The sequence below is a fragment of the Chrysochloris asiatica genome, unplaced genomic scaffold (genome assembly GCF_000296735.1).
Source record: "Chrysochloris asiatica unplaced genomic scaffold, ChrAsi1.0 scaffold00014, whole genome shotgun sequence".
NCBI lineage: Eukaryota > Metazoa > Chordata > Mammalia > Afrosoricida > Chrysochloridae > Chrysochloris > Chrysochloris asiatica.
The window spans coordinates 9,567,565-9,588,134 of NW_006408532.1; the positions used below are offsets into that span (position 1 = coordinate 9,567,565).

The 20,570-nt window shown below is 47.2% G+C and overlaps 1 protein-coding gene across 1 annotated transcript in view; it reads left to right on the forward strand.

The window, feature by feature from the left end:
* Nucleotides 1-20,570, forward strand: part of NCS1 (neuronal calcium sensor 1) — a 69,417-nt gene that overhangs the window by 27,295 nt on the left and 21,552 nt on the right. The window contains exon 2 of the mRNA XM_006834873.1: nucleotides 15,280-15,304. Coding sequence (XP_006834936.1) covers nucleotides 15,280-15,304 — 25 coding nt within the window. The remainder of the gene's footprint in view (nucleotides 1-15,279; nucleotides 15,305-20,570) is intronic.

The window sequence follows — 20,570 nt, forward strand, 5'->3', positions numbered from 1 at the left end:
ACTAGGGCAAAGGCAACTCCTCAGGGTTTGGAGGAAAAGAATCAAGCTGTTTTCCCAAAGAACCAAGGCAAAAGACTACATCAAGGAATTCATTTCACCACAATCATGTTCTGTGTTTGTTCTATGCTGGTATGACCTCTTGTTAACTGATAACATCTTTAAAGACCCTATTTTCAAACATAATCGCATTCATAGGTTTCAGAAGTTAGATACCATTTTGTGGGATACAATTCAATCCATAACAGTTGCTTTGAGTTTTAGAGTAAACTAAGCACCTATGTATGATGTCGCAAAGGAGCTCTGATAGCATAGCAGAGTACGAGCTGGTCTGCTAACTGCAAGATCAGTAGTGTGACTCTACCAGTCACTCTGTGGGAGGAAGATGAGGCTTTCTGCTCCCATAAAGAATTTACAGCTTCGGGAACCCTATACAGGGTCACTAGAGTTGGAATGGACTCGACGGCACATTACTGTAACCACCACCACCATACTCATGATGGTGCAGCATACAAAATCTGCAGAAATACAAAATCTGCAGCATACAAAATCTGCACCTTGCTCATGGTGACTGCACCTTGAATTGCACCTTGGTGACTGCCCAGGACTCTGCCCTCCAACCCAGACCTTTCTCCTCAGAGCTTCTGTGGAGGGTGCCATTGGGGAGACCTTAGACTTCTTCTAGCCACATGGTCCAGCTCCAGGTATGAAGCATACGCTTCTGCTTATGAGCTAGTCAGAGAGAGTATACTTTTTTCATTTGCCAAATGAAAAAAGTAAGACTTGGATTGGGGAAATGAATTGGAAAAATTCAAGATTTAATTTGAAAGCAAGGGGTGTGCATTGTGTCCAGGGTAGACATGAAGCCCAGGCCTTGACTTTTCAGGGAGGCACCTTAAAGGGGCACTTTAATAGCAGTTACCTGGGCAGGGGCTGTGTACCTTAAGGTCACAGCAGGAACTCAGTAAGTGCTTGCCATGGTTTGGGGTCCTGATGGATGGTTTCCTCTTAGAGATAACCCTCTGCAAGTTAAATAGCCTTCTTGTACTTGGAAGTTGGGGAGCCCTGAGTTCTGATCACCACTTGTCCATACTGGTTGTGTGACCTACTAGATGAGCGTGGTCCCCTCTCTGTGAAGCCTTGGTTTCTTCATCAGGAAGTGGGGCACTGTTCCATATCTCTCATAACAAGGCCTGCAAATGGGGTTTAGGGAGGATCCTTTAGGGTCTAGTGGGAAACAAGGTAATATAAATCAGGATTTGAGTGTCTTTGAGCAGCTCTCACACCTGTGTTCCGGGGTGGGGGTGGAGGCTGCCTCTCCCTCAGTGGTGCTGTTTCCTGTCTCCATGTTTGCCCTGCCTGCTGTCTGCCACTGCTGCCCCCTACAGCAACATGACCCCTGACATTTCATTATAAAACCACAACTCGTTTTCCTGATCACTCCATCCATACTGAGTGCCCCACATGCTGGGCTTGGTGCCCAGCTTGCCACCTGCATCATCTTGCTGATCAAGGGCCCGCAGCAACTGACTGGCAGGTGGACATTGGGTGGGAGGGAGCCCAGGAATACAGGAAGGTCAACCAGACTGGAGCTCAGATTGGCAGAGAACAGATCCCTGGAGCCAAGTGTCCCAGTTCGCCCAGTTCTGACCCAAACTCGTCCTTTGGGATCCCTATTCCTGAACCCAGATCTTGTGATTTTGAAGATCCCCTCACACCACATTGGCTCTTCTGTAGATGAAATACCTCAGTCATTCTCCTGCAGGTCCACTCTCCCCTCTTAGTGGGCAGTGAGGCCACCTTGAAGGTGTGTAGGGAGAGGAGGAGGGTTTGGGATGGGGGTTAGCTCTGGGTTCAGAGTCAGGTTCAGTTGGGTGACCTTGGATATGGGGTCCCCTCCTCTTGTGACTTGGGCACAGCAATAGCTTTGACGATGCTTGCTTTGGAGGCTTTAATGAAATTACATGCGTGATATACTTAGCACAGGGCAGGCGGGGAGCTGGTATTCAACAACAGCAACAGTGGTGATGGCTCATGGGTCTCTCCCTATCAGACTGTGGGTGGCGGTCGCTGATGTCCTTGGGTTCCTAGTGGGTGAGTCTGCCCAGGAGGGCGTTGTGTGAAGCAAAGCAGGCAGGGCTGGGCCCATTTTTCTTGTTGACACTGTGTGCCCAAGCTTAGCGCAGGGCCAGCCCCTGCTGGCACTCAATGAATGTGGGTGGAAATAGTGAACGCTGAGGAAGCCAAGCTGCCTGCCACCCCACAGTCAGAAGAGGGCTGAGAAATGTGGGGGAAGGGACTCTGGGAAGCCTTCCCTCTCCCCTACCCCTGTTAGGGTGAAGGACTCTTGAGCACCTCAGCTCAGCTAAAAGTGCTTGGGAATTGTGGGTGAGCGCCTAGGCCTGCTTTCTGATGGAATCCAAGCATGGCACCCTGGGGCACCAGCTTCCCTCTAGTGGTTTATGGAAAACAGGAATGGAGTGATAGGGGAGGGCTGTGTCTTTTTCCACCCTAGCAGAGGCATTGGATCCTAATCACAACAGCAGTGACAAGAACACTAAGCACCATTTGTTAAGCACCTACTTTATATCGGTGACTTCTGCACTGCTGCTACCTTCTATCTAGTCTTTGAGACAATCCTACCTAGGTCCCCAGGTCACAAGCATATTAGTGGATCCAGGTTGCCCCCATGCTGTGTGGCCTAGAACAGGGATGGGGAACCTTTTTTCTGCCAAGGGCTATTTGGATATTTATAACATCATTCATGTGCCATACAAAATTTATCAACTTAAATATTAGCCTGCTATATTTCATCAAACATTTAATTAACTTACTCCTAATGTGATGGCTGTTGGAGGAGAATATTAAAAGTGCCAAGGGCTGCCAAAAGAACCAACAGATCTGTGTTGGAAGAAGTGCAACCAGAGTGCTCCTTGGAGGCCAAGATGGCCAAACTTTGTCTCTCATACTTTGGACAGGTTGTCAGGAGGGATCAGTCGCTGGAGAAGGATATCATGTTTGGTAAGGTGGAGGGTCAGAGAAAAAGAGGAAGACCCCTCAGTGAGATATACTGGCAAAATGGCAGCATCAATGGGCTCAAGTGTGGCAGCAATAGTGAGGTTAGCCCAGGATTGGACAGTATTTCGTTCTGCTGTGCATAAGGTCGCTATGAGTTGGTATCTAACAACAACAATGTGATGGTTGTAGTCCTGGTGTGGTGCTGCCGGTTAATGCGCTGGATTGTAAAGTCAGTTTAAACCACAAGATTGGAGGTTCAAGCTTACAAGTTGCTCCTTGGAAACCCTATACAGGGTCACTATGAGTTGGAATTGACTCGATGCTACTTAACAACAACAACATAATGGCTGGAAATGTGGTTGCCTTGGCAGGGTCAGACCAAATGATCTCACGGGCTTTATACAGCCCTCAGGCTGAGAGTTCTCCACCCCTGGCCTAGAACCTGTGTCTTTCATCTCTTTCCACACCGCCCCTTGTGTCCATAGGCTGCTTTTCATTGGTGGTGGTGGGGAGGAACACAAGCTGTTGGGGTTCCATCTGAGGGAAATGCTTCATTCTGGCCCCTCCTTTACTTAGCACTTCCAGGACAATTTGTATGGTGTTGGAGCTGGGTGGAGACATGGAGATTTTGGGGTCTTTCATTAGATGGGGAAGGAGTGTGGCCCAGGTCACACATTGGATCAGAAGCAAAGAGGGACAGCCAGGAGTCCCCTGTCCCTTCTAGGAGGACCAGCCACATCCCTGGAATCTTATGTAAACTGGAGTGACAGATGCTTTCTGACTTTACAGTGGGGCTGTGATGGGTTTCTCTCCAGGCCAGGACAGGAGGTGAGGAGTCTGTATTGCAGGACCAGGCTGGTGGGTGAGGAGTAATCTGTGGCAGGGGAAGCTGTGGCACCTGGGAGATCATACCATGCAGGTGGGTGGAAAACCCTACAAGGCGTTTCTTTTTCTTGGGCTCCTCCTACCTTCTGTGTGCAGCACTTTATAGCTGACACAACTGTGAGCAGGAGAAGCAGGGGCCATTTCCCCTTTTACAGACAGGAACACTGAAACCAGAGAGGAAAGTGACAAGGTCATGCAGCAAGACAGTAGCTTGTTGTTACTAGGTACCTTCAAGAGTCCATATATTAGTGTAGAACTACTCCATAGGATTTTCTAGGCAGACTGAGAACCACAAGGTCGGCAGTTCAAACCTATCGCCGCTCCTTAGAAATGCTATATATACAAGGTCGGAACCGACTTGATGACACTTAACAACAGTCTTTACAGACAGCAGCGGCTCTTTAGGATAAGCAATGGACTGCAAAACACAAGGTCAGCACGTCGAGTCCATCAGCCACTGAACACAGGAGAAAGATGAGGCTTTCTGCTCCTGAAAAAGACTTATAGCCTCAGAAACCCTATACAGGGTCTCTGTGAGTCAGAACCGACTTAATGGTACTTAACAACAACCATAACACAATCCTTACAGAATATGTAAGGCTGATTGGTTAAGAGTTTAGCTGCCTACCAAAAGGTCGACAGGTCAAATCCACTAGCCACTCCTTGGGAGAAAGATGTGGTAGTTCTTCCCTGTCCTATAAAATCTCTCTGCGTCGAAGTCAGCTTGATGTCAGTGACCTTAATTTTTGACTAATCTTTATAGAAACAGATGGCCACATCTTTCTCCCAAAGAGCCACTGAGTGGTTTCAACTGCCAATCTTTCAGTTAGCAACTGAGCACTTAACTTGTGTCACCAGGGTTCCTTAAGGTAGCAGCGGACAGGTGGAATTCAGGATGGCTCATAATCACCACCACCACAAATGACTCCTTTGTCAAGGGACAGGGTTGACTGGTCTCTAGGGTGGTGGGAGGGACAGTCCAGGCTGTGGGTCGGGATGTCCCTCCTTTCTCTGACACAACTTTGCTGTTGTTGCTCAGAGAAGGGGACAGAGAAGAACATGAACAAAGGTCCTTGAAGCAGCTAACAGAATTTGGGTCTGGCTTTTCAGGGAACCGTGAGCACCACTGAGGGTCGAAGTTGGAAAGACTGGGTTTATGCTAACATTCGGATTTGAGGGCAAAGAAAGAGGGTTCTAAAAGGGGAGGGGTAGGACCAAATCAGGGCTGTTGACAGCTGATGGGTGGGGATTAAATGAGAGAGAGGGGGTGGAGAGGGGGAGACTGATGTAGTGTGTGTTGCAGGAGACCAGGGTGTAGGGTGTTCTCTAGGCAGCCAGCATAGGTGGGGCTTGATTGTATTTGGTGGAGGAGCATTCATGGGCTAGGGGTCTGGAAGATGGAGATCTGATCTGGGGAGGGGGTCCCTGCTGGAGAGAAGGTTGGGAGTCAAGGGCACAGAGGGTCTGGAGATGGTGTTGGGAATGGGAATCTATGTTGTGGCATCCCCAATGTGATGTGGGGGCTGTCGGTCACACGGCCGCACTGTTTCAGTACACATTTATTATTTTTTAAATAAAAATATCCTTGCAGTTACTTATGACAACAAAAGCATTTTTCGTAAGCCTAGTTTGTATATACCAATATATCTACGAGGCTAAAAGTCTGCTAACACGCTCTGCTCAGAGATGTCATTATTACCCAATTTCAATGAAGTTTCGAATCACGGGTTTTGTCGGCATTACCAGCACATTCTGTTGTTTTTATGGCTGCCAGTGTTCTTATAGTTGCTGGTTTTGTCACACTTTCTGGTACTATTATGGTAATTCTTATTTGTGAACTTGTATCAATAACTTTTTTGAGAATGAAGTAATAATTAAAGGAAAAGAAGGAGAACAATAAAAAAGGGCTTCCACTTTGTTACTAATAATGCTATAACTAATCATGCAATTTGATGTAGAAAGATTTTACCAAATAATTGTGTAATCTGAGAAATAGGTCATTTAAGCAATTTGCCACTATTTTATCCCATATTATTCTGTGATTAAAATGGATTCTGTGTGGTCTGGTCTGGGAGGAGGTCTGGAGGGGAGTGGGGTTGGGTAGAGGGTCGTCGCTGAATCTGAGGAGCCCACATTTGGAAGTTGGGTAAAGAAGGAGAGACCTGTGGGCAGGGGAAGATACAGAAAGGAAGGAGGCCCAGGCAGGCTGCACTTTTGGAAGGAGGTGAGCTGAGTGAATGGAGCAGTCAGGATGAAAGAGAGTATCACCTCAGTAATAAGGAACTGCTGGTACCCCCGGCCCCACCAAACCTTGACCGCCATCAACTCATAGCAACCCTGTAGGACAGAGTCTAACTGCTTCCTAGGGTCTCCCAGTCTGTAAATCTTTATGGAAGCCGACAGCCTTATCTTCTTCCTGCTGAGCTGGTGGATTTGAATTCTGCTGTTAGCAAACCAAAGCTTAACCCACTGCACCACCCCAGGCTCTGGTTTGTTGTTGTTGTTTTTTTTTGTATTCTTCAAGCCTGACAAGACCCTTTGCTAATAGAGTCATAGAGACAGCTCCATTCAGCCTTTGTCTCTGGAGATGGAAACAGGGCCTGGGGTTCTGAACCCCAGGGGTTTCTGACAAGGCCAGCAATGGCTCTCCATCTGCCCAAGATCCCTCTTGCTACAACTAGTGTCTCTGTGGGGGCCGCCAGCTCCTGCTTTCTGTTCCCACCATGTTTGAGCTGAGCTTCAGTCTGAAGAGAGCTATTTTGCTTTAGGGAAATCAAAATCAGACTCAACATTTATCCTGGGCTCCTGGGACTGGCTCTTGTGTTAGTTCCTGGCAGACAAGAGCTGTGTGGAGGGGAGGTGGGTGGGGAGCAGCTTTAGGAGCGCTGCTCTTGGTGCAGGGGGAGGCTGTGGATTCCTGACATTGGGTCGCTTGTCAGAGGACCAACTTGGGCACCAGCCCACTGTGAGCCCCTCCTCCCTTTCTGCAGTCCCTGCTTCTCCTGGAGGTGAGTGGGGGAGGGGGAGGAGAGTGGCCTCTCTCTTCATGGCTCTGTGCCTGGCTCCTAGCTGGAGAGTCTTCTGTTCACCTCCCAGTGGCTCTGCCTAGTGGGACTTTGTATCCCCTATTGACTTGAAAGCATTGGATGTGGTTTGGTTTTCCTAAAGATGAGGATGCTGAGGTTCATGCTGTTGTTCGGGGACACGGAGCTGCTTCTGACTCATACCGACCCTGTCCACAACAGAAGGAAACACTGCCCCATCCTCACAATGATTAAGTTTGAACCCATTGTTACTGCTACTGTGTCCATCATCTCATTGACTCTCTTTTTCGCTGACCCTCTACTTTACCAAGCATGATGTCTTTCTCCAGGGCCTGGCCTTTCCTGACAACATGTCCGAAGTATAAGACATGCAGTGTTACCATCCTGGCTTTTAAGGACCATCCTGCCTGTGCTTCCTCCAAGACAGATTTGGTTGGTCTTTTGGCAGTTCATGGCACTTTCAATATTCTTTGCCAACACCATAATTTAAATATATCAATTCTTCTATGGTCTTCCTTATTTATTGTCCAACTTTCTGATGCATATGAGGCGATTGAAAATACCATGTCCTGGACAAGGGACACCTTCTTCCTCAAAGTGACAATAAATAAGACCTACCTTATTCCTCTTAAGCCCCTTAAAGAGGTCTTTGGCAGCAGATTTGCCCCGTACAGTATATTGTTTGATTTGTTTACTTTCTCAGAGAGGTTAAGGAGCTTATTTGGAGTAGCCTGGTGAGTCCTGATGTGGCGCTGTAGGGTAAATACTGTACTGGTAATCATAAGGTTGGCGGTTCAAACCCACCAGTCACTCCTTGGAAACTCTATATAGGGTCGCTATGAGCCGGAACTGACTCAATAGCACTTAACAACTTAACAACATCCTACAACTGTTTAAGACAGGATGAGGACTCAGAGCCTTCCACTGAAGCACATGGAGAACATGGTTAGTCCACTTTGAGGATTGCTAAGATGATGCTGACTCATACTGACCCGATAAAACAGAGTAGAACTGCTCCATAGGGTTTCTGAGGCTGTAAATCTTTATGGGAGCAGATAGCCTAATTTTTCTCTCATGGAATAGCAGTTGGGTTTGAACTGTCGACCATATTGTGGTTAGCAGCCAAATGTTTAGCCCACTACACCACCCGGGCTACTGGAGGAGTGCCCATGTAGGTTTTAAATCCTGGCTTCGTAATGAGTTTTGGTCCTTCTTGCCTGGAGGCAAGTATGTACTGGAGAAAGGCAGCTCATTTTTAAAAATTGGCTGAAGCCAGGTATAATGGGGAAGGTAAATATGTGAGAAGCAATGTTCAGGATGTGTTCCAAACCCAGCCATGTGGTTTGGGGACAGTGGTGGGATCAACATAGATTTAGTCTCTGCTTTCTGTGTGCAGGATACTGGGCTGGGTTCCAAGGAAGAGGCAAGGCCGAGTTGGGGAAGCAGGTTATCCTCAGGGGGTTTAGCGTACAATTGGGAAAGTGAAGAAAAAGGTGCTTCTGTTGCATCCTCACTGGGCACCAGGAAGAGTGTTCTGGGCAGAGGGAACAGCAGGCACAAAGGCCTGGAGGCAGAAACAATCAGAGGGGCTGCTAGAACAGTATACCACAACCTGGGTGGCTTCACGCAGCAGGAATGCACTGTCTTTCAGCTCTCGAGGAGGCTAGAAGTCTGAACTCAAGGTGTCAGCAGGGCCCTGCTCCCTCTGACACTGTCAGGGAGAATCCCTTGTTGTTTCTTCCAGCGTCTGGTGGCTTCTGGCAGTCCTAGGTGTGCTTTGGCTTACAGATGCAGCTCTGGGAACACCCTTACATGGCCGTCTTCTCTCTATGTCCTCTGTGTATCTCTTCTCCTTTTCTTTTATAAGGAGACCAATCATATTGGATTAGGACTCATCCTCTTGTAGTATGACATCATTTTAATTAATAGCATCTTCAGAGATCCCATTTCCAAGCAAGGTCACATTCATAGGTATCAGAGATTAATTTAAGACTTTAACATCTTTTTGAGGAACACAATTCACCCTCTAACAGAGAGCTGCCAGATTGGGGTGTGGGTAGGGACCCCAGGGGGCTGCTTGCACCACTGAGATTGGTTTTCCTCCCTGCTGGGGTGTCTCTGGACCCTGAGCCTGGGAAGCTCTGGGAGAAGGCAGTTGGCACCCCACTGGGGAGCCCAAGCCCACGATCACTGTTTTGGTATTTGGGCCAAGAGTACAAGGGTAGAGGCAGAGGGAAGCTTGTGGTTGTTGTTAAGTGCTGTGGAGTTGGTTCTGACTTATAGCAACCTTGTATAGTTTCCAAGGAGCAGCTGTAGAATAAGCATTGAACCGCTGACCTTGTGCTTATTCTACAGCTGGACCCAGTAATTGTTCCTCATTCCCTGACCCCATCCTGTGCTTGTGGTGGTTAGAGCTACTGAGATGGTACCTGGGCAGGAGCCTAGCCCAGTGTGGGATGATAAGGACAATCATCTCCCCTAACTTCTTTTTTTTTTTTTTTTTTTAATGTTTTATTGTGAATTATGTGATAGTTTACATGGGAGAACATTAGTTTTACATTCATTCTATCGTATATTGTCTCTCATTGCCATAGTTACAATCCCCTCCATGCAATCCTTCCCCTAACTTTTTATTTTGAAAAATCTTGATGTATTTGAGTTATGGTGTTGGAAAAGAATATTTCAAGTACCATGGACTGCCAGAAGAACAAACAAGTCTGTGTTGATAGTAGTACAGCCAGAATGCTCACTGGAGACCAGGATGGGCAGACTTTATCTCTCATACTTTGGATATGTTCTCAAGAAGGACTAGTCCCTGGAAAAGGACATCATTCTTGGTGAAGTGGAAGGCCAGTGAAAATGAGGAAGACCCCAACAAGATGGACTGACACAGTGGCAGCATCAATGGGCTCAAGTGTGACAATTGTGAGGCTGGCGCAGGACTGAGCAGTGTTTTGTTCTATTGTGCATACGGTTGCTGTGAGTTGAACTGACTCAATGGCACCTAACAACAACACTGACGTAGTAGTGCATTGAACACCTGGTTACTATCTTCATCTAGATTCACCAGCTGTCAGCATTTGTGTGACATTTTTGTGTTGGCACACTTCTGTCCTCTTCCTTAATAATATATATTGTTGTTGTTAAGTGTTGTCAAGCTGGTTCTGACTCATAACATATATTGGAGCAGCTGGTGAATTTGAACCGTTGACCTTCAGTTCAAACTGAGGTTGTGGTCCAATGCTTATCTTATAGCGTCCCATCAGGACTCCTAATAATATATAATTGTTGTTGTTAGGTGCCGGCTCATAGCGACTTTATGCACAACAGAACAAAACATCGCCCTGGTCCTGCATCCTCACCATTGTTAAACTTGAGCCCATTCTGCTGCCACGGTGTCAGTCCACCTTGTTGGGGGTCTTCCCTCTTTTCACAACCCTCCACTTTACCAAGCATGATGTCCTTCTCCAGGAACTGGTCCTTCCTGATACTATGAATTATGAGAGACAGAGTCTGGCCATCCTTGCTTCTAAAGAGCATTCTGGTTGTACTTATTCCAATATTCCAACACAGATGTGTTTGTTCTTTTGGTAGTCTGGTACTTTTAATATTCTTCTTCAATATCATAACTCAAATGCATCAATTCTTTGGCCTTTCTTATTCACTGTCCAACTTTCATATGTATATATAACTATTGAAAATACCATGTCTTGGGCCACTTTAGTCCTCAAATAGACATTTTTATTCTTGAACATTTTATAGCGGTCTTATGCAACAGACTTGCCTAATGCAATATGTCATTTGATTTCTTGACTGCTGCTTCCATGAGTTCTTATGGTTGATTTGAACAGATGATGTCTTTGACAACTTTAACCTTTTCTCCATTTATTTTGATGCTATTTATCGGTTCAGTGGTGAGGATTTTTGTATTCTTTACATTGATGTGCAACTCATACTGAAGGCTGTGGTCTTTGACATTCATCATTAACAACAACACCCCTTAAATACTTCATTATGCATCTCCACAAAGAATAAGGACATTCTTCTAGACATTCTCAGTATGAGGGGGCTTCAAAAAGTTCATGGAAAAATTCCAGTATCTTTTCATTCCTTTTTCCCACGAACTTTTTGAAGTCCTCCTATATTATTATTACATTCCTAAGAATATCAACAATGAGTTATAATACCATCTCACAGCCAGTGTGTCCATGGTTCAGTTTTCCAGTTACCCCAACAATATCCTTTATAGCTATTTCTTGCCTAATGATCTAGGGTCCAATATTGAAGTGTGTATGGCATTTGGTTGCCTTCTCTCTCTCTCTTTTTTTACTGTGGTAATTATATATGGTTAAGTGTTGAGCTATCATAAGGTTGGCAGTTGGGCTCTATCCAAAGGCACGTCGGAAGAAAGACCTGGTGATCTGCTTCGGAAAGCCGTAAAAACCATACGGAGCCGTTTTACTCTGCACACATGGGGTCTGCCATGAGTTAGAATCGACTCAGTAGCAACTTGGTTTTCCGAGTCATAGCGACCCTGTATAGTGTTTCTGAGGAGTGGCTGGTGAGTTTGAACTGTCAACCTTGTAGTTCAAACCGACCTTACAGTCCAGTGCTAATCCTATGACAATAAGTATATATAATAAAACATTTGACATTTCAACATTCTTCACATATATAATTCAGTGACATTAATTTTGTTCATCATATCGTTCCAAAATATTCCCATTAATTGTTCACAAAATTTCCCTTAAGCAATGCCTCCCCCAACTCTGGTCTCTGTATGCTTGCTTATTTGAGATATTTTGTGTAAGTGGGAGCTTAATATTTTCAAGTTTCACCCGGGTGGTAGCATGGATCTGGACTTCACTTCTCCCTATGAGTAAGTGATACATACTCCATTGTATGTATGTACCACATTTTGTTTGTCAAATCACCTGCTGATGGCTCTTCCCACTTTCGGACCATTGTAAATATACATGGTTGCCTTGTCTCTTTGGTCTCTTTCTCTAGAATGGTCTCTTCCCTTGTTTTGTCTTTCATGGCACTTGCTTTTTGAAGTGTCCTGGCCAGTTGCTTTGTGGATGCCCTGTATTCTGGAGTTATCTGATTACGTCCTCATGGTTAGACTCAGGTGAACTACATTTGGCAGGAGAGCTCCATGGATAACGTGGCCTTCCAACTGTGTCCGAATAGGGGCACACGATGGAATGTTGTTTTGTGACTGAGGATGCCAGGTTGGATCAAGTACAATCTTTTTTTTTTAATGTTTTATTGTGATGCGATCATTTTTTATTATTTTATTTTAATAGTTGTATATTAGGACAAATGCAATGAGCATATATCACTTATAATTTTATGATTATTATTGTTTAGATGGGGAGTGCAGTGGCTCTGTATGATAAGCACTGGACTACCAACCACAGAGTTGGTGGTTTGAGCCTACCAGTTGATCCACAGGATAAAGATGAGGCTTTCTGCTTCCAAAAAGATGTACAGCCTCAGAAATCCTACACAGGGTTCCAATGAGTTGGAATTGACTCGGTGCATAAAAACAGTTGTTTAGACAATGGTAGATAAGGGAAGTAAGTAAAAACAAGGGTTTTTTCAAGAAAAATCCACAGTGACTCATTGGACAGGTGGGTAGAGAAACATTGTGAAGGTGGTATGAGAATGACTGAGCTCCCGGAAACCCAGAGAATGTTAAGAACATAGACGCTGGCATTGAGCAGACCTGGGCTGAGGTCTGGCTGTGCCTCTTTTCAGCAGTGACCTCTGTGAAGTGACTTAACTTATCTCCTGGGGGCTCAGCAAGGCTCACAGGACTTAAATCTAGGCTGGGTTGTTATTGTGAAGTGCCATCAAGTGGATTCCAACCCATAGTGACCCTGTATAGGGTTTCCGAGGAGCAGCTGGTGAGCTTGAACTGCCGACCTTGCAGTTTAAATGGCTTTGCAGTCTGGCACATTAATACACAGCACCACATAGGCTGGGTGGTAGATGGTAAATCTGGGACTGCCTGACCCTTCCTGGAGCTCCTGGTTGGTGGAGAGGCTGGGGGCAGGGCTCTCCAAGGCCCTCTGAGGCTGTAGACTGAAGCAGGTAAGAGCTGCTGGCCAGGGGGGATACCTGACACCCTCAACTGTTACTTAAAGGATAATTAGCTGCTCCCTGACTCCACATCACATCCACTGGGGCTTTGCTACCTGCAGGTCACCAGTCTTCTGTGGTGGGGACAGTTTTAAAGTGTGGGTTGGAAGGGTAGTCAAGCATGTGCCCTCCTCAATCTGAGGACTTGGTCTGGGGACAGGGAAGGCTGGAGGCAGAGAGGCTCTGGGGAAGGCTGCTTGGGGTCTGTGAGGGAGGGTGTCCAGGAATCCCTCTTTGCCTTGTGAAGCCAGAGGCTACCTATGGCCAGCAGTGGACCTGCCACTCAGCTCCGACTGTTTGTGTCATATGATGCTGTCCCTTGAGAAGGTCATGCAAGGTCTTGTAGCCTCACTGGCAGTTTTGAGTTGGGGAGGGTGCTTAATTGGGTGTCCATCCTGGGTTCTGGAGACACAGCCTGACCCTGACCTCGGGTAAGTGAGTAGATCTCTCTGAACCTCAGTCTCCTCGCATTTGCTTGTGGGATTCTTGTGAACAGTAACAAATGCTTGAATTGGAACAACAAGCCCATCTTACAGATGAGGACGCACAGAGACAGGGAAATAATTTGCCCAAGGACACACAGCTAGTAGTAAGCTGTGAAGCTGAATCTGAACCCAGGTGATGAGTACATCCTCTTAAGTTTCCAACTATGCTCTGAGAGGTGTCCTGTATCTTCAGGTTCACACTTAGCAGTGTCCCTGTGACCCTTGCTGTCTTTTTGGTTATTGCTTCACAATATTTCTGGGTGTGGGTGGCAGAGACAGGCTTATGTAGCCTGGTTCTCCATCCCTCCCACACTGTATCCTTTGCCAAAACTATCTCTTGGAAAATCATGTTCTTTTACACCACATCTTTCCTCAGTCTCCCAGGATGTGGAGCCACTGACCTAAGTTCAAAACCCCGATCACCCACTTGCTGGACCCTCTGTTCCTCACTGTCCCCATTTGGTGTTAGTGCAGAATAATGTTGTCTTCTCTCAGGGCCGTTGTAAGGGTGGGCGAGCCAAAGCACAGAGGCCTGCCCTGGGCACAGATCTGGGCACGCAGTGGGCACCCAGCACTTGGCAGTTATTACAAGCTTGCTTTGAGTGATTTTTAAAAAGTGGTCTCCCCACATCTGCTAAGACACAAACAACTCAAAACAGCCCTTGGGCTTCTCTTCCTACTTCCCTGGAAGGATTCCAGCTCCCTTACTCACCTGACCTCAGCCCAACACCCACTTTGCTGTTTGTTCCTTTGTTTACTTGTTTGTCTTTTCTTTATTCATTCATTTATTCCACAAACATATATTGAGCACATTCAAGTCCCGGGTCTCTGCTAAGATCTAAGAGCTTTTACATCTGCTATGATTGAATTCCCAGGACAACGCTGGCTAGCAGGTATTATTACTATTATTCCCACTCTGCAGATGAGGAAACTGAGGCATGGGGGGCTTGAGGAGCTCCCACTCCTGAGGCAAGGTGTGAGTGGGAGCTTGAAAGTGGTTTAATGTTCTTCGGTTATTTCAGAAAGAACACTGGTTTGGTTCCAGCTTGAACCAATTCAGTCCTTTTCAGAAAAAATAAACAAAAAAACCTTTTTTTTTTTTTTAAACTTATCTCATGGTTCAGTAAAGAATGACTATTTGGGCCTAGCTCAAGGCTCAGCCCTTTTATATGGCTTGGTTCCGTTCATGACTTAGCAATGAATGAACTCAGGACTGACTGGTTAGTGAGGGCTGGAGGGGAGGGTGCTAGGGCACTGCTGGGGCTGGGCTGGGCCCCCGACATGTAGGAATTGGGCAGCAACTTCTCTGATCACCTCATCTCCAGGGACTGAGAGATTGCAAAGAGTATGTCTTAAATACCAGCCTCGGAGTAACAACCCTGAAACCCTGTCTCCTTAGCCCAGGGCAGCAGGGAGAATGTGAAAGTGTGTTCCAGGCAGCATAGTACAGCAGCAGCGGATGTGGGGAGGGATGGGCATTATTTGTCCCCTACTGGGGTAGCTGGACACAGAGCCCCTACTGGCCCTGAAGTTCACCAGGGGAACATTGTCTTGTTCAGCGCGCACTGACACCCCTTACTTGGGCAGGCAGGCTGTGGAGTGGAGAGGGTAAAGAGGGGGGCTCACATGGTGGGTCTGCCTATTCCCTGTGGCTCTTGCCTCAGCTAAAGGGCTGATTTTCACTTTTGTCTTTTCTCTTGCAGTTACGGAGAAGGAAGTCCAGCAGTGGTGAGTGGCTGCCTTTTTTCCAAACATTGGGGACCAGGGGGACTTTACACTGATGGGGACCATAGTCTGGTAGCCCAGGACAAGGATATATGGAGGGGCCCTAGGAGTGGCTTACCCACAAAGCAGTTCAGGCAAAGCCCCTGACTTCCTTTGTTCATTTGGGGCTGATATAGTTCTCATAGAGTTGGGGTCATGGTTGGTGTTGGGATGTTGGTAATTTTTTACCTTGCGTGGCACCTGTAATGACCGCAAGGCCCTGAAGTGTTAATTCCAGGGTCTGCTCACCAAAGGGAGGGATTCGTGATCTGAGAGAAACAAGTCAAGGAACCGGGTTCCCTGTTTAACTTTGTCACTAAATTACCCTGTGACCTTGAGAAGTTGTTTCCTCTCACTGGGGGCTCAGTTGCCCCCCTTTTAGAAAATGACTGATTGAACTGGATTAAAGATGGTGAATACGTTTCCTCTTGGATGCCAGTTCTAATGAATTTATAGTCACTGCTTACAGTGCTGTGTTAAGAAGAATTCTGAGGTTGCCTGTCATGGAGCAATGGCAAGTCTTGCAGTGAGTGACTAGCGAGGTCTGGATTAGTGTTGCCTGCTTTGGGTCTAGGGGAGGAGAGTGAAATATTGTGTGTCATTGTGAAATGTGGAGCACAGGGGAGGCTCACACTCTAAGGTGAACCTCAGCTGAGGGTAGGGACTGGTAGACATTCCAGTAGTTTAGAAATAGACTGTGGAGTGCTGACTTGGTCTGTTCCTATCAACTGACCTCATACAAGTGACTTAACCTCGCTCAGTCTCAGTTTCCCTATGTTGACAACAGAATCGATGATGTGTCAGGACAGCTCATGCCCAGGGCAGAGCGCAGTGCCCAGGAGATGGCAATTGTTGCTGCTGCTCTTTTGTTCCCAGTGGCAGCCTCCGTGACACAGCGAGGCTATCATGGGCCATGGCCACGAGACTCCTGGGCTTCCCATCCAGATGTAGACAGACCCCAGGGGTCACCCTTGCACTGCCATGTCTTGGAGTCCAAGCTGCTCAGAGTACAGAGCTGTGACTGCCTGTCCAGCCTTGCTGACCCCTTGCTGGATCCTCAGGCCAGGCAAGCAGAGCTTGGCTGGTGAGTGGTAGAGGAGCAGAATGTGGAGGGAGCACTTAGTAGCCTAGACCCGGCCGTGGGTCCCACCTGCCGCCAGCCTCATTTCCCACATCTTCAGTTCCCAGAAATGTTCCTGTTTCTAGGCCTTTGTCATTCAGCTCTGTCTTCCTGGGATGCTCCATCCTTTTCTTCTAGGGCTGAGGTCCGCACAGCTCTCCCTCCTCGCTTCTCTACCTTATGGCTTAGCCCAAGTCACCTTCCCTATGAAGCCTTCTGTAGTGCCATGGGTATGTGTCTTCCCTCCTTCATGAACAGCAGTCAGAGGCCACTTTTTCTTTGAATGAAAACTCCAAGAACCCTTGTCTACACTATCACGGTAATGAGTGCCAAAGATTTCATCAGCATTCCCTGCATGGCTGAAATGGCTAAGTGCTAGACTACTTACTATCTCTTTAGCTAGATAGACGGAGAGAGGTGGATATTAAGGAATTGGCTCAGAATGCCAGGTTTCTGCTTCCACCTTCCCTGGCTCTGAGATTCCGTTTTCACCTCCGGCATGTTCCTGAGGTCATGGTCAGAGAGAGATACTGGTGGTGTTGGTGGGAGGCAGTCATGGGACACATGTGAAGCTGGCATCCTCTACCCCCTCATGTTCTGGTGCAGGAACATGAGACCTCAGGACCTCAGGCCCCTGCAAATTCCTCCAGCCTCAAGACTGTCTCATGGCAAACATAAATCGTTAGCTGTTACTTGACCTCATTTTACCTCTGGGCATCCTGATCCTTGCCCAGGTTGTTCCCTCTGCTTGGAGCACTCTTCCTCCTCTTTGCCTGACTAACTGATCACTCTTTTAGACTTCCCTCCCAGCTGTGTTAGGGGTCTCCTCTAACCTGCATAGCTCGGTGCTGCTTCTCCCCTCACACCATGTGACACCTTGGGTTGCATTTAAACATGTATGTCCCTCTCTGTCTCCTTGCTGTCCTTTGTCTGTTCATCATGGTGTCCCCAGGGCCTGCCATGCTGAGTGCTCAGTGTTCCACAGGCATTGTCCTGGACACTAGTATGGTTCACCATCCCCACATGGCAGATGAGTAAACTGAGGCTTAGTGGTTTCAGGTCTGTGGCTAGGAGACAGAAGGGTCAGGTTCAGAGACTACAGAACCTGAGTTCTTGCTCTGGTGGGTGTATATTTGAATGAGGAATGAGTGAACACATAGTGGAAGGCTCTGGTGCCACATATAAGCTCAGTATTTCCTGAGGAGGGGCAGGGCAGGGGAGGTCATGGTCAGAGTTGCTGGTGGTGGTGTTGGGGGGCGGTCATGGGGCAGATGTGAAGCTGGCATCCTCCACCTCTCATGTCCTGGCCACTGCTGTGATTGCTCCCCTAGGGGGGCTGGGAGACTGGGCCTGGGGAGAGGGGTGCCAGGATCTGTACCTGCCTGGGCCTGATCCAGGCAGGGACAAGGGTGAGGCTTTTCCTGGAGAGATGATTCAGACATTTCCTGGGCACTGCAGTGTGCCAGGCATTGTTTCATCCTCACAGTGAAGGTCCTACCCGGTCTGCTTCACAGTCAAGAACAGAACCTCTGGGAAGGTAGGATCTGCCCAAGCTTCCAGGGCCACATGACAGGAGAGGTCCTGCAGCCCCTGGGACATGTCTCTACACTAGTCATACCTGCACCTTCTAGAAGGGCTGGTCCAGTTTGTCAGGAGGGCAGCCCAGGTAACAGTGATGTAACACTTGGGAATCCCAGCTAGGCATCCATGGCGTCATCTCACTCCTCCCACTTTGGGCTGCTGGTAGAGTTGTCTGGAGGAGCTGAGGAGGAAGGTGGTTGAGGCTTAGAAAGGTTGAGCCAGCATTGGGGTCTGCAGCCAGCCTAGGGCTCTAGAGGCCACCCCCACATCCCTTGTTCTTGACCACCTTAGTCCCTACTCACTTTAGTGAAAGGTCAGGAAGGACAGGGGGACTGATTAAGAAATTGCAGCTGTTTCTGGATCTTTTCAGGTGGTATTTGTGGAAATCATCATCATGGAAAGTAAAGTCAACAGAATGCTTAGTGGAAGTGGCAGGGCACCCTAGTACATTCCACACAGTTGCACAATGGAAAAAGTGGAGGGGGTGAATCAAAGATGAGAAGGAGATAGGCCGCAGACTGGAGTGGGTGTGTTGGGTGGTAGAATCATGGATGATGAGTGTTTTTTTAAAAAAATCTTATATTTTCTGTTTTCCAAATGTTCTGTAATGACTGTATTGCTTTTATCATAACCAAACAACCCAGCAGTATTGTATCAAAAACAGTGGGTGGAAGCAGGAAGATTTTTGCAGCCGCCTCAACAGGGCCAGCTGTCAATCTCGGACCATCCTACACAGACATGGATATAGAGTCAGGCCTTTTATTAATAACTTAGCATCCATGGGATATCTCCTGTGGACCAGACACTGTGCTAATACTTTAGAGCAGGGCCATGAGGTAAGTTTTAGGTGTAGCCCCATTTCACAGATTAGGAAACTAAGTTTCAGAGGGAGATACTTACCTGGTTCACACAGTGCCATATTTGTGTGTGTATGTGTGTGTAGTTTGGGTCTAATTCTCTCTATTCCCTGGCTCAGGCCTGCTGGCTCTGGCTCTGGGAAACCCCACAGAAGAGGAGGCAGTGGTGGGGGTAGGGAAGAAGAAGAATTATCCTCATCCATGTGCTTGGATCCCTCCTCCAGATTGTCTGAAATCAGGTCTCCAGGGAGCTCTGGGAAGGGGATGCGACGGGAAGGGAGTTGTTTGAAAAGATAATGGGCGAACAATTTGCCAAGGCTGCTGCTGCACTCGCAGCTGCGTTTGGTTGATTGCAGCTTGGGGTTAGGCTTTGTTATCTATCTATCTATCTGTCTGTCTGTCTATCATCTATCTATCCATCTATCTATCTATCTATCTATCTAATCATCTATCTTTTTCTATCTTTTATCTATCATCTATCATCCATCTGTCTGTCTGTCTATGTGTCATCTATCATCTATTTATCTATCTATCATCTATCTTTTATCTATCGTCTATCTTCTATCTATATGTATCTATCATCTATCATCCATCTATCTCTCTATCTATCTATCTATCTATCTATCTATCTATCTATCTATCTATCTGTCATCTCTCTCTTTTTTTCTCTCTCCTACCTGCAGAAAGCTGCCACTGTGATTTTATCCCTTTGGCATGGAAGGATGTGAGGCTTCCTTTCAAGCAGGGTCCCAGAAGGTCAGGTTTCTGTGGGAACTGAGAGCCAGTGAGTTCTGGAAAGTTCTAACAGGCTGGACCCTTTTGGAAACTGATAGCATTGGGGCCTTCTCAAGGCTTCAGAGAATTAGAGGTGAAAGTGGAACTGGATCCGTGGTGCATGGAGAGTGTTTGTCCATTTGCTTGTTCTGTCCATCCCTCCATTCCTCCATCCAGCCATCCAGCCAGGAAATCTTTCCTGCATACTTACTGTATGCCAGGCCCACAGCAGGGCCTGGGAAGGATGAGGTGCTTGGAGTCTCCTGTGACACAGGCTTTTGCCCAGGGCTGGTGATGCTGCGGGGTGAGAGAAGGAGTGGGAGGCATGGGGAGAGGAAGCACTGTGTCAAGTCACGGGGTGTTTTGCAAGTGGCACTCAGCCTTCTGTGTTTTCATGAAATGACAGATTCTCCCCCCTTCCCCCTTTTAAAGACGTGTAAGAATGCTCTGTTGAATCTGGGTTTTTCCTTTCTTATTTCCGCCCTGTCTTGAAGAACTGATTTCCAAACACATTCAAACCTGATGCTTCACGTGGCTGGAAATCCGATATATGGTGTTCATGGAACGTATCTTTCTTAGTTGGGATTCAAAGCTTGTTATTTGTTTCTTAGAGGGGTCTCTGATCCCTAAAGAGTGAAGAACCCTGTTGTTGATCTAGGCTGTGTGATAATATGGCCTTATACAAATGCCCCAGGCTGAGTTATTGGGTGAGGGTGTGGCATCAAGGAGATCTGAGCGCTTACCTGAAAGGTCCTGACCCTACACACCAGGAGGTCAGGTAGGAAGGATTTTGGTGGGGGGAGAGTTGCTGAGGCCTCCTTCTTGAGATAATTGGGAGGACAGGACCACCCAGGGGGTGACTGGCATGGCACAGGGGGCACAACCTTTGCTGTTAACT